This window comes from Eurytemora carolleeae, unplaced genomic scaffold (genome assembly GCF_000591075.1).
Source record: "Eurytemora carolleeae unplaced genomic scaffold, Eaff_2.0 scaffold2, whole genome shotgun sequence".
NCBI classification, from domain to species: Eukaryota; Metazoa; Arthropoda; class Copepoda; order Calanoida; family Temoridae; genus Eurytemora; species Eurytemora carolleeae.
Window position 1 is genome coordinate 548964 of NW_019396051.1, and position 13612 is coordinate 562575.

The following is a 13612-nucleotide window of genomic DNA, read 5'->3' on the forward strand; positions in this document are numbered from 1 at the left end:
ACCCTCCATTTACAGAGTTACCTGCCCGGCTCGCGATAAAGTCCTTATACCGAAAATATCGTATTTTTTATCTTAAAAAATGTTTTATTCGACAATCTCCTTTCTTGTTTCCTGCTTTAAATTGCAAGTCATTTAAATATAATGAAACTGCAATTGGCAAAAATTTTTCAGATAGGAAATCCAGGAAAGTAACTGGTACTACTGTTGCTAGTCGGAAATGAAACTTTTTGGATGGAGGGCCTCTTGAATTCATGTTATCAGTCCCTTAATCTTGTTTTTGATGTCAATGTTACTCAAGTACCTAATTTAATCTAAATGAACGTGTAGCAATCTCTAGTCGTGTACTCTTGTTCTTGTCTGCTATGTTTATATTTCATGTTCCTAGATTATGCTAGATCTTAAATCCTTCTTCAAGAGAATACTCTCCAGTGGAATCCAAACACAGGAGGCGAGGCATTTTTTCTTTTATATCTGAGAGCACTGAAATGACGAAGAAGCAATTTCAAGTGAATTTGATTTTTCGATGATTACTTGTCCAATTAACTACGGTCCCCTTAAAGCTTTGTCATTAAAATGTAGAAGATATCCTTAGTTTTCTCCAAAATTTTTTTGTATTTATTGTTTTTAATTGTGGTTTCTCTAAAATTCAGGGTTGTTGTATAATATTCAACCTTGATACCTACGCAGAGGATAGGACAGGACAGGTTATAATAATCAAGGGTGGGCGCAAGAAATATTTAGACCAGGAACCGCCATATCTCATACGTCAAATCTGTGAACTGCAGTGGGGGGAGATAAAAAAAAAAGTCAGGGGCAACGCATCATTTTTTAGGGATTAGGGCTCAAGGGGTGGAATAAGAATATATTGCTATCGTATTTTCCATATTGACCAGAAAGCCACAAATCATATGTACTCGCTCTAACTTGATATATTGACTTGTTTTTTTTTTGTTGGACTGTAATATCACATCAGAGCTGTAGTCCTTAAACTTCAACTGGGTTTGTTTACATTCCTCCCACAGTGTACAGTATATAATATGCGTATATTTGAGTTTGGCGTTCCTATATATAGTTCCTTGGGTGGTACTAGAGAATTTATTTACTGTTCAAAAATAAATTCTGGAATAAACAATGAACTCGGTTTCGGGGGCTATAAACTGGTTTAGCAGTCTGTTTACAAACAATCTATTGGGCTCTCCCTGGACATATCCATTCCAATTTCTTGGTTTTATAAAGTTGTTTAATAACTTTAAACGTGTGTATTCGCTATAGGTGAATTAAAGTCATTATTTTATTAAACATTAAAATGTAAAAATCGTCGTTTGTAAAGTAAATACAGGGTGTCCCACGAAACATGACAGTATGCAAGAGGCCTTGAATGTCGTCTTGATTTTTGATATAATTTGCTGCGTTTATTTGTCAACCTAATTTTAGAAGTAAATTTCTAGAGATAATAATCACAAAATTCCCCTAGTCCTGCCATTTCCAAAATGTGGTCTTTATTATTAGATATTAGATTATCTCCAATCTCGTAACACCAAAATAAACCCTAAATACTTGAAAAACTTATCATTTTCCGGAAGAAAATTCTTATATAAGCCTTATGTTATTTTTCAAAATGATTCATTCAAATGAAATTTTCTAATTAGTCCCGAAAATCGTAATTTAGACCAGTTCTTGGTCTAATATGATGTAGGACACCCTGTAGCAAAAAATGCAAAACTTCCCTGCAAGATTTATGCAATATGCTTCCTTTTGTCAAGGCAATTTAGATAGATATTTTGTCTGCAGTTTTGCAATATTTTTTTTTCCTTTCAGCTATTACAAATAGCCATAAATTATTTTTACTTCAAGAAAAATGGCATCAAAAAGAAAAAGCCGTTTAAAGTTAAAAAAGCCATTTCAGGTTAAAAGCTTGACGCTCAAACTGAACCCTCAGCCATACTTTTTTTATCGATAAACTATAATGTGTAATGAGTCATTAATTTCGACCTTTTCTAAGATATAACTAAACTTGTTTTTTATTTATTAAGTGTTCCACAGGGAAAATGTTTTTAATCCATTCTTAAAATAGAATTTAAGTATATATACATTCTACATATAGAAGCTTCCCGCAATTTTTCAGGGTTGTTTCCCCCTTTACGCCCTTAGCTGTCTCAGAGCCGTTTTACTTTCAAACAAGACTTAAAACTTAACAAACATAGATTATAGATTGGTTAAGCGTTTTCCTTCCATTTCACAGTTTTATGAGTCCCACTGTGAATTAAAGAGAATTAAGTGTATTCTGAGACTCTGAGTACAAAATTCTCTTATGGCCTTACTGAGAAAGAACTGAAAAAAGAGATGAAGAAACCCGTCACACTGGATTTCGGACGGACAAAATTAAATTTAGCAAGAAGAGTAAAGCAACTTGATAATCCAAACAGGGTGAAGCTTAAATAAATAAAGATGTTGGCTCGGCATAAAAGAATGTAGGATTATGTTAACGTTTGTAACTGTTATACAAGTATAGCGTGGTATGAAGTAAAAAGAAATAAAAAAATACTGAGACAAAGAAGAACATAGAAGCCAATGCAATCAGGGGATTCATTATTTTTCATATTGTTTGCCTACTTTATTTAGAATTTATTTAAACATGTCAAAATTAAGGTCTTAAATTGAACATTGGACCCTTAGTTCTCGTATGGAAATCTTACAGAAACATAGGGAAAGAAAAGTACCAATGTTCCGATTAAATCACAATTTTCATGTGTTCTGCATCATGGTTCATCCCCCCTAAAGTTTTAACCATTTAAACACAATGTTAAACATAAAAAGCAATGGTGAAATAATGAAAATTATCTAACTATATTAATAAATGCGCCTTTTACTCTGAAATACTTTTTTGAAAATTGGTAAATTATTAAAAATCATAGTAGTTGAAACTTATTTCCAGTCAAAAGTTTTAAAGTTTGACCGTCCATAAACCTCCCCTGGGGTCAGAAATGAGTTGTCGCATAAAATGTTGGGCCCGATAGGTTCAGCAGTTTTGACGTTCATTGGATACAAAAATAGACTAACTAAGATTAAATATAGGAGATTTGCTGACTATTAACGATTGTAAGAAAGCTTAGAGTTTAGCCTGTAACAATAAAATTCTGTGATTCCCCGAACTTCTAGTTACCTACAGTTTGAACCAGAAAACTGAAATAGGAAGACGAATAATTAAGTGTATTTAATGTTGTTTCAAAGCAAACAGCTTTACTAGCAACTTATTGAATTACTTATAAAGTATTATTGGTCTGTTTAATACTGCAAAATTACATGCTATGATTCAAGTTCATTGGACTATTCAAAGCCACAAATTTGATTTTATTTTCGATTATTTATAGGATAGATCTGAAATGAAGAGAAAGAGAAGAATAATTTTAAGTCCTGGAGGAGATGCGAACCTAAGCTCAGAAGAAAATAATGAGTTATCTCAAGGTAAAGATATCCAGCCTAGAGCTTAATTTCTTTTTGTTATTTGTTGAACAGCGATGTCTTGCACATATCAAGGTTAAGTCAAATATGTGCCACATTAATGTCATGACTTTGTGACCTCGTAGCTTCACTAGATTAAACGCATAAGTAACATTTTTGTTTTTCTCAAGAGCTCTCAAATAAAAAAATAAGTTGTGTTCTCGCTTTTAACTATTCTGAGTACGTAGGGAATTGGGAGTGGAATTGAAATGCTTAGGTCACTTAAGAACTGGATTCTAAATATGCATATTTAGGTGTAGTAAGTTCCCACTCTAAGTTCCGTGAACCTGGATTAAGACTGTTGCGCTTCAGGACAGAGGAGTTGGAGACGTTTAATAACCTGGTCGGGTCAGAGAGGATTGGATTGTTCCTCAGGATGGATGAGTGCTTCATGCAAGCAGATAGGTCGGATCAGAGATAGTAATAAATAATACATTTTAACTCACTGGATAACTATCACTCCAGTTCAGAAGGAAAAGTTCAAAATTATGCGACATTACTGGTACGACATTGTGACCTCGTAGCACCTATAGTTTTGATTTTAAGGCCTATGTACAATCCCAGAAATTTTGTTATTTTTTGAGCATCTGGGAAAAGTAGGGGTCTTGTAAAACACACTCTTTGGAATCTTTTATGCACTCGGAAGAAGATGTAGGTTTAGATTTTATTTTCATCTCTCAACACGGTGAAAAACTAAAAAACAAAAATTAGTTTTTAATAAAATAAATTAAAATTTTGTTCCAAGCTTTTATATTTCTAAACCTTACTCTGATGCGATCTTTGAGGTGTTTTAATGCTCTTCTTAGATCTTGCTTATTCTTGCCAAATTATTCTCCGATGGTTTTGAATAGCTTGAAGATTTCAGGATTGCTTTGCTCAGGGTTATCTTTACATCTTAGGAGTTTCGTACAGAATTAATCCTAACAGTTTCTCTTTAGTAATCTTTAAACTCTATCAAAAATTTCTTTTTAGTAAATTGTACTCCTTCTAACCTTATTAAGATCTGATGTTGGTTTAGATCTTGGATTAGTTTTAACTGGTTTAGCTCCAGGTATAGCTTTAAGCTAACTCCAGGTTCAGGTTCTACTCCAACAATAGGTCCAAATCCTACTCCGGAGAAGGTTTATTTTCAGGTATAAATCAGGGTTGGATAATCTCAGGTTCAGCTCCAGGTAGAATTAACACTGGGGCTCTGGTTCTAAGGTTACTTTCAGGACAGGTTCCGCTCTGGTACAGGTTCTGAAGTGGATAAACTTTCAGTTTTGTACTTTACTTTAGAGCAACCTTTAAATTTTTATCCCACCTAGTTGGGATCAGGGGTGAGCCTTATCACAATCTTCTAAGTTTCACATATCTTGGACTTTAGGTTTGGTCCTTGTTTCTCAGTATCCACGTTAATAAATCTTGGATCTGCAGGTTGGTCTACTCTTATATCAGGTCTACAGAAATTTACAGTTAGATATGGGCCAACATATATAATAGTTATCAAATACCTCCTTTCCTTTAGACAAGTCTGATTGTTCTCTGGATGACTTTTCTTCTTTATCTCCAACAAATCTGGTTCTTTATCTTCAGGAAGCTTCTTCTTTATGTTGATAATTCTACAATAGTACTTATGTAGGGAACATGCAACTGGCTGATTTAATTAATCTTTTACCTCAAGATTGGTTTTATCAACTTAACACTCCTCCATATATCTTCTTTAACTGTATTCACCTTCTAAATATATTGAACTTGACTTGTGTCTTGATCTCTAATTATGATTTTCTATACCTTTCTAGAGATGGGAAGAGTTGAAGTTTAGACTTTTTCTCCTTAATCTCCCATTGTTCTGCAACAATATTCATTTGCATGACCATTTTGAGTTTTTTATAAAAGCTTGGAACATTACAATAAAATTGGTAAATTTAAATTAAGACCAAACATTTAAAACATTTTCCTTTCTTTTTATAAAGTATACAATATATCAGCCATTTTAATCAAAACGTCACATATATCTATTTGCTGTCATTAGATAGACTTCTAAGCTTGAAGTTTATTTTGAGTTGAAATTGTCCATCCTTGAATCTTATTTTCATCTTTTTCTGGTTCCTGCAGTCTGATCCTTAAATAGTAAAAGGTTTTACAGCCTAGTATGAGGAAAGCAGGTTTATTGTTCTGCATATTAGAAATTTAAAACTTTTCTAATTTTCTCAATTGACCTTCAGAAAAATAATTTTTACGGGCNGGAGTTTTTAAATGATTATCGTTTGACGTGAGACCACCCGGTTTCCTTTACTACAGACTACTCTTTTCATTAGAAACCCTGTTACTCTTGGGTTCATTAAAGAGAAAGTGTAGTACATCGTACAGTTCAAATATTACAACAAACTTCATGGAAAAAAACAAGAACGAAATTAATTGACTCTCTCTAGAAAGTGAAAATGTAATCTACTAAAGTCACGTGACTAATGTTATAGGTTTATTGTAAGGTGCCTGAAGTCCCTGAATTTCGTGAGATTTTTGTTCTTTTTTACATTTTACAAATGTGGTTCCATTTTTTAAATCAAAATATGTGTTCTCTAGGGTACTGCTGGTACTGGTGTTAATCTACTTCAAGAGAGGAAACCTATCCCTAGAGGAGTACACAGAATACAACTTCTGGACTGCTCTCTATATAGCTCATGATATAGAAGAGGAGGTCACGTTCTTCAAGTATGAGATACTTCCCTGGGCGCTCGGAGAAAACTGGGACAACGAGAAGACTTCGTTCTTCGACAACAAGGGATATATAAAACCAATGTAAAGAGAACTAAGGATAGCTGGGATAGGGTTGGTTGACATGTTTCCGTGATTTAAAAGAACTAGTTTTTGTGTAAATATTAACAAAGATTCCAAACAGGACAGAAGTATATGACTAGAAATTACATTCAATTTAACGTTTAAATAACCCAGGAGAAATTCTGCGCCTATACATTTTTCGAAATGTGTAATCTATAAACATAAAGATTAACTGAAAAATAGAGTTTCAAATCATTTTATAAATATTATGAGTTGAACGGACTGGGAGCGTAATTTAAAGTGCAACTTTCCGTCAAAGCGGGACATCCACATGATTCACAACGGTACCTTCAACCGTTGACTGATCATCGAGGACAGAGAACTCAGTGTATATATCTCTTATATGCCATGTAAAAAAAACCGTAAAATTTGAATGTACGATAGCGTACTTTGTGAACTCAATACATATTCCAGAAAAATTCATTGAACATTCATTGTTTTCAAAAATTCGAATGTGACTATTTACAATTTCTTTACAATACTTCTTAAAAGTAAATGTATTAATATTCCTTAAATATTAAACAGCTTGCAAACAAAGTGTTCAACATTATAAGGGTTTCTGTAGATAAATAAGGAAACGTCTGTCATCCTTGATCAGTCAAAGGTTTAATAAAGTAAAACTTAAAATTACACTTCATTTTTACAGTTCATTTTAAGCACAACGTGAAAAATAAGCTAAAGGTTTGATTTATCTCCTGAAGTTAAATCTGTTCAAACGGATGAATTACCGAGCTAGTGTATCCGAACCAACCATCTTCGCTGTGCTGCACATGTTGAAGAATCCACAGATAGGTTTAAGGGTGAGGAGAGATGATCATGTTGGAAACTGGAAACGTGAAGAGGATGCACATGAGTTTGCAGATCCCAGAGGACCATACAGAACTCCTGAACCCTGTCTCAGGTCATATGATGCATTAAAATCAAAACTTTTGTATTTTAAACCTGTTCATTATGCGCTCCGTCGAGGGGTAAAATTTAATACGTCGAATGCGTCCACCCCTTTCTTAAAAGTTATTTCTTTATAATCTCACTATGCTTGGGAACCCAGCTTTGTATGAAACTCAGTTTTCTATAATAGTCAACAGCTATTCTACTTAGACCTTTTAAATTAAGCTAAAAATCCCATAGTTCTATCGAGTTCGCCAATCAAAGGGCAAATCGGTCCAGAAATTCCTGAGTTATGATCGGACATACATACAACAAACAGAGATTACTACTTTATATGCATAGATAATTAATTTCCCTGGAATAATGTTGTAACTCCTTCAATATTGTTCAAATGAGCACAATAGGTACCATGTATATGGATTTTCGTCCACGTGATGCTATTTTATAAAAATTGTTCTGAACCGTTGGTCGCACCATGAAAACTGAACGACGACGAATTTCATTTACTTTAAAATTCATTTTTTGTAAAATTTTCGTTGATGAACCCCATGACCACGGAAATGTTCTTAGCATAGTTTAAGAATTTAAAGTTTAGATTGTAAGAGAAAGGTATGTTTCCAGCTAGTGTGAAAAGATACAACAATAAAAAGTTTTATTATTTACTAATTACTAAGTCCCTGAAAACGGTGACCCTGAACCGCACAGTAAATTAAATAGTTATTTACAATTTGAATAATTATCGTAATATATAAACCATAGATGAAATTGCTGAATTCAGTAGTATTTTTTTCAAGCAATTACAAGCAAATACACTTGAGATTTATTTAATATCGTCTTCCTATTCCTCTTTTATTCTGTGAACCACTGTATTTTGCTAAGACTAATAATTCAGGTGCTGCTATAACAAGGCCCAGAGGGTGTTTGGAGATATTACTGATGACGAGATGGAATAGTCCTAAACATATTTAGCAGCAGACCAATGGGATTGTTAACAAACCTTGAATTAAATAAGTGTCATAAATGATTCACAACAGCACTGTAAATTAAAGAAATAATTGGAATAAGATAGATACTTTTATTTTCTGATTGATTGCGTTACAAGGAGTGGTTTTCTATTTCTTTTAGTAAGAATAACAACCATATAATATATCTATTAGAACTAACCAGGAGAAGAAGATCAAATTAAATTCACATTATCGGGATGAATTTGTGTTCTCGTTACTCCTGTAGTTCTGATTTTACGCTCAAGTATAAGAAAAGCAAATATATTTAGTTACATATTAGCAATTCAAAACAAGTTTTTTTTCGAGCAGTTACCATTAGTTTGAATTGTACTGTTGTGAATCCTCTTAATATATCTCGTTTGATGATGAGTTATTTAAAGTATTAAAAAGTTCAGACATTAATGTGAGTAAATTATCAAATATTTTGTCGTTGGTCTATTTTCTCATTCTGATCAATGTCATTGAAACAGTTTTGTTGGTTTAAACAAAATTTATGATATCTACGTATTCTGTAATTGTATCCATACCCACCCTAGCTAGCTGAGCTTTATCTTATTGATCGAAAAGTAAATAAAATAAAAATAAATAAAAAAAATCAACATTTATTCGTTTATCAAAAATTCCTGGGAATTCTGCATAGTTAATATACTGTACTTAATTATTCTGTTTGCGTCAAATTAATTTGCTATCTTCGGCCTAGGCTAATCGTGTGACGCAATTATAATTGTTAAATAATTTTCCGGTTCAAAAATTTTCCAATGTCACAATATCCATTGTAAATATGTATTTCAAAACTAGATTTTTAGACAATGAGTAAATTCAGGCAGTGATAAATTAAATCCATAAAATTTATTTGAATTAGTAAATGTAGAAAGGTAAAAGAAAGCAAAAACAAACTAATATGTTGTATTCGTGTCACGCTAAAGTGTAGTTTTAATCATAATTGTTAAAAAATTGTATATTAATATCAATTGTAATAGATTAATATTTCAAAATAACATCGTAATAAAATTCGTTAAAAATAAGTATTTTTCAAATTATATTTACTGGATTTTTATCACTGTTAAACAAAAATAATCAAATTGAATCTGTAAATGTAGAAAGTAAAAAGTATATTTATGTGAAGACAAGGTAATCTGTTCTAATGTTTCTGGTGACCTCCTTTTTGCTACTATAGTATGCTTCTCAGTTCCCCCTATATAGAAATCCAGTGTAAACATTTTTTAAATATAACTTTCTCTTAAAGCGGAACGAGTTTTTGTCATAACTCTAATTTTCTGAGCCATAAATCTTAGCAACCGTATGTCGTAGACTTTGATATTTCATGTTGTGAATTGTGTTAAATAATATAGTCTAGGTTTTCATCGTAAATGTTTACACATTTTTATATGAGCCTTAAATATTTTTTTTAAATGATACATTTAAATTTTCTGATTAGTCCCGAAAATCACAATTTAGAGCTATAAACAGTCCAATATGATGTGGGAAACTTGTCTGCTATAAACATAGATAAATAAATAAACATAGATAGCTTATGTACGCAAAATAACCAAGAATTGTACAGTCCGCGAACTCATACTTCTAGGGATCAAAGTGTACTTCAATGATAAGCGGAGTGGTTTGGTGTATTAATGGATTTCATAAATAGAGTGTAAAATAACTCCGGGAATGGAACTATTTGAACAACGATATTTCACTGAGCAATATATCATATTGACGAGAACTGAAGAAGGACATGAGGGTGCCATGACAAACTCCTGACAAGACAAACTCCTGAAAATACAAACTCCTGAAAGACAAACTCCTGAAATTATGAAATTTTTCTCTGAATGAAATATGATAAAATTCATAAACTTTAGGAGAAAAAATCCGCAAATATCCTAGAAAAAATTCTCAATCTTTAGTAATTTGAATATTCTTCAAGCTGAAAAGTATTACAATGATCAGAATAACCAGAAAATTTATTATTATTTATTTTTTATTATTTAGGATTAGGAATTAGGTTAAGACACTTTCTGGGCCGAGCGCTGCAGCTAGGACAGGCTAGGGGGCCGAGCGCTGCGGCCACATGGTCAATTATATCCATGTCTAATGTATAATTAGAATAGAATATAATTTAGATTTTAATTTTTTTCAAATTTGATATTATGGAGTTTGTATTTCAGAAGTTTTTATTTTCAGGAGTTTGTCTCGTCAGGAGTTTGTCTTTTCAGGAGTTTGTCTTTCAGGAGTTTGTCTTTCAGGAGTTTGTCATGGCGCCGACATGAGAAGGACAAACTTAAATTTCTCTCTACAGAACTCATGTACACCACAAGTACTCAATGACATAAGAACAGCCAATGTTCACAACCGACCTAGTTAACCTATATAATAGATCTTTAAAACATCTCTGTACATTTATATCTTTCAAGATGAAAAATGTCGTCTTATGCGCAATCTATCTTTATCTATGGCTGTAAATATAAAATATGAACTTTTTGTCAAACACAAGGATCGAACGCCAAAATGTTAATTAAACGACTCCTTCTAAAATTAAAAACTATATACTAGGGCACTTTTTCGAGTAATTTCAAAAGATTATTGGGGCTTTAAAACGCTAATCCTTTTTTGGATCACCCTGTATATCTATGCAAGAAGATTCAATAAACATGAGAATCAAGAGATGAAAGTTGGATTCAATTTATCCTCGCAAAAAAACTTTTTTTGACTTGCTCGTTTTGGGTAACTTTGGTTCATATTAATCTCAGGATTAAGAATCAAACATAATCACCATTTGGTTACCAACCTTTAGAAAAGACGGAGACATCATTTATTTTTGTCTCATGTTTATTGAACACCTTGTTAAAATATTTTAGTTTGTCAATACTTGATCTTATCTTTACTATTGATCTATCCCAGCCCTGATTTTATCTGTTCTTTATTCTTATTCAAGTTTTATTCTCAATCATAACCTACCGGTTACCAGTCATAACTCAAGGTAGGGGTACGCTAGGCCATTAATCTTGCTTCTCATGACGTCTTATCCTTTATGATATCATTGTCATTAATTAATCATTAATTGTCAACTAATTTATAGTAGATAAATCTGAATAGCTATATAAATTATCCATGAAGACCGGGCCGACTTTGAAGTTTTTTTCCAGCCCAACCCACTTAATATTGTTTATCGCCCGGCCCTGGCTGACTGAGATATAGAAAACTCTGAAAGTTAGTCATAACATTTTCAAGAGAACTTGACTTAAAAGTGTCGCGCGCAATGCCTTGGCCGTGGATTTTACTTCATCTTCTCACTTACGCTTTTTTGTAGCCCTAGACAATAGACATATACATTTTAAAAATGCCCTTGCTTCTAGCTTATACTTGAAATGAGTAATTGGCAAAATACTGCTCGGTTTTTGCGTAAGAACGTGCACATCTTGGTTTGCAGTGGGCCTACGCTTTCTAGGCGTCAAAAATCCCCCCCTTCCTAAAACTGCCTCCTCATCAAATGAATTGATACAAATCCAAAGACCGGTATTCAATCATGATCTATTAAATCATTTTGTTTGAAGGGCAGGGTAGGATAGATTATATTTGATCTTTTATTATAGCGTTGTCACGAATATTTTTAAAAGCTTGGGGACAAAATTTACTTAAAGGGGACTTTAAATATTTAGGGCCACCGTATTCACCCATTTATAGTCCCCACGTCGTTCTGTTTGTCGGGTTTATGCAAAGGAATTGATTTTTTCTCACAAACTCTGATTTTCTAATTTCAATATCGTTGCAACCCAATATCGTAGACCTTTAATATTTCAAACTATGAATGATATTAGATTAAATAATGTAAGTTGGAAATATCAAAGGTTTACATCATAAGGTTGCAAAGATATAGGTTTTACAAAAACTGAATTTGTGGCAAAGACTCAATTCCTTTAGTATATCTCTCTTAAACCACTAAGAGTTTTTAATATGCATGGCCAATCCTGCACATTTTGTAATAGAAGAACTCTTTTTATTGCTTTAATGAATTGGAGTCAGGAAAAGTTTACCAATCTCTTGAGGTCCTTGAGCCCTTTCTGCCCTTCCAGTCTACTTTATATGTTCTTTGTTTCTTCTTAAATTTTTCTTCTTATGCTCTTTTATTCTTAGTTATCTTAGAGATCATTCAGTTTGTAAAGATCGAAAAAAATATGTACGTGACTCCTAAAGATCTGGTCGACGGAGAGGGAGGAAGGGGGGGCTTCAGTTTAAGCCTCTTCGTGTGTGGCTGTCTCAGTTCAAATACAGATCGTCCCAATTATCACATTAGATTATCTCCAAGCTTTAACGCCAACATACCCACATAATCCTCTAAAAACCTGGTATTTTCGACAAGACTTTTTAATTAGCCCTATACAGCTTTTTAAATAATTTTTTTTTAATTGTCTGATTAGTCCCTTAAATCTCAATTTATAGCTATAAACGATCTAATATGATGTGGGACACCCTGTAGATAAACGATCTAATATGATGTGGGACACCCTGTAGATAAACGATCTCATATGATGTGGGAAACCCTGTAGATAAACGATCTAATATGATGTGGGACCCTGTAGATAAACGATCTAATATGATGTGGGACCCTGTAGATAAACGATCTAATATGATGTGGGACACCCTGTAGATAAACGATCTCATATGATGTGGGACACCCTGTAGATAAACGATCTAATATGATGTGGGACCCTGTAGATAAACGATCTAATATGATGTAGGACCCTGTAGATCCTTTTAAAGTTTAATCATTAAGTCTTCTAATTGTTAAACTTTCTAGCTATTTTATATCGTACTTAATCTCTGTTAATTTCCTGTCCATTCTCTTTCTTTCATTTCTTTGTCCCAACATTTCAGCCTCCAATCTCCATATTTTTAAATCAATTTAACTCCTCATTTCCGAATCTACAGATCACCTTTAGTGAATTAGGAAATTCGAATTAAAATTCGACGACCAATTGAACCTTACATCATTGCAGTACAGTTTTTCGTTTAAATTTCTTCAAGCATTAAATCTTATACTAGCTAATTGTAAAGAGTTACGACCAAATATTAATGATTTTTCTCCATATCTTTAGTCATCTATAAAATGGTTATACAAATGAAGAGTTTTTGCTTAAACCCAACTCCTAGTTTTGCAAGCACCCGGAGAAGTATCTGTCCCTCTGTATTGGCTGGATGTAAACTACCTGTCTGAGTCTCATTGGTTCGCTACAAGGTCCTCTACACTCTAGTCTACAGTCAGTCTTGGGTCGGACAAATATCTGTCAAATCCTTTCAACCTGTTCTAATATTCTTCTAACATATAATCAAGCTTCTTATAAAAACCATGAATAAAGTGAGACTGTGAATTTAAAAAGATAAGTTTATTTGAGTGTTAATAG

The 13612-nt window shown here is 32.9% G+C and overlaps 1 protein-coding gene across 1 annotated transcript; it reads left to right on the forward strand.

Moving 5' to 3' along the window:
* The first annotated feature begins 364 nt into the window (after positions 1 to 364).
* On the forward strand, positions 365 to 9146 carry LOC111705133 (speedy protein 1-A). Its single transcript, XM_023477592.1, has 6 exons — positions 365 to 448; positions 3372 to 3465; positions 3756 to 3906; positions 6067 to 6265; positions 7023 to 7222; positions 8102 to 9146. The coding sequence occupies exons 1-6, from the start codon at positions 389 to 391 to the stop codon at positions 8160 to 8162; spliced, it is 765 nt and encodes a 254-aa protein (XP_023333360.1). The 5' UTR covers positions 365 to 388; the 3' UTR covers positions 8163 to 9146.
* The last annotated feature ends 4466 nt before the right edge of the window (positions 9147 to 13612 follow it).

Excerpts from the sequence above, each read along its gene's own strand:
- LOC111705133 (XM_023477592.1), top strand. The coding sequence starts at position 389 with ATGCTAGATCTTAAATCCTTCTTCAAGAGAATACTCTCCAGTGGAATC. Across the intron at positions 6,266-7,022 it reads CTTCGTTCTTCGACAACAAG|TTAAATCTGTTCAAACGGAT; the intron begins GGATATATAAAA and ends TATCTCCTGAAG. Across the intron at positions 7,223-8,101 it reads ACTCCTGAACCCTGTCTCAG|GTGCTGCTATAACAAGGCCC; the intron begins GTCATATGATGC and ends CTAATAATTCAG.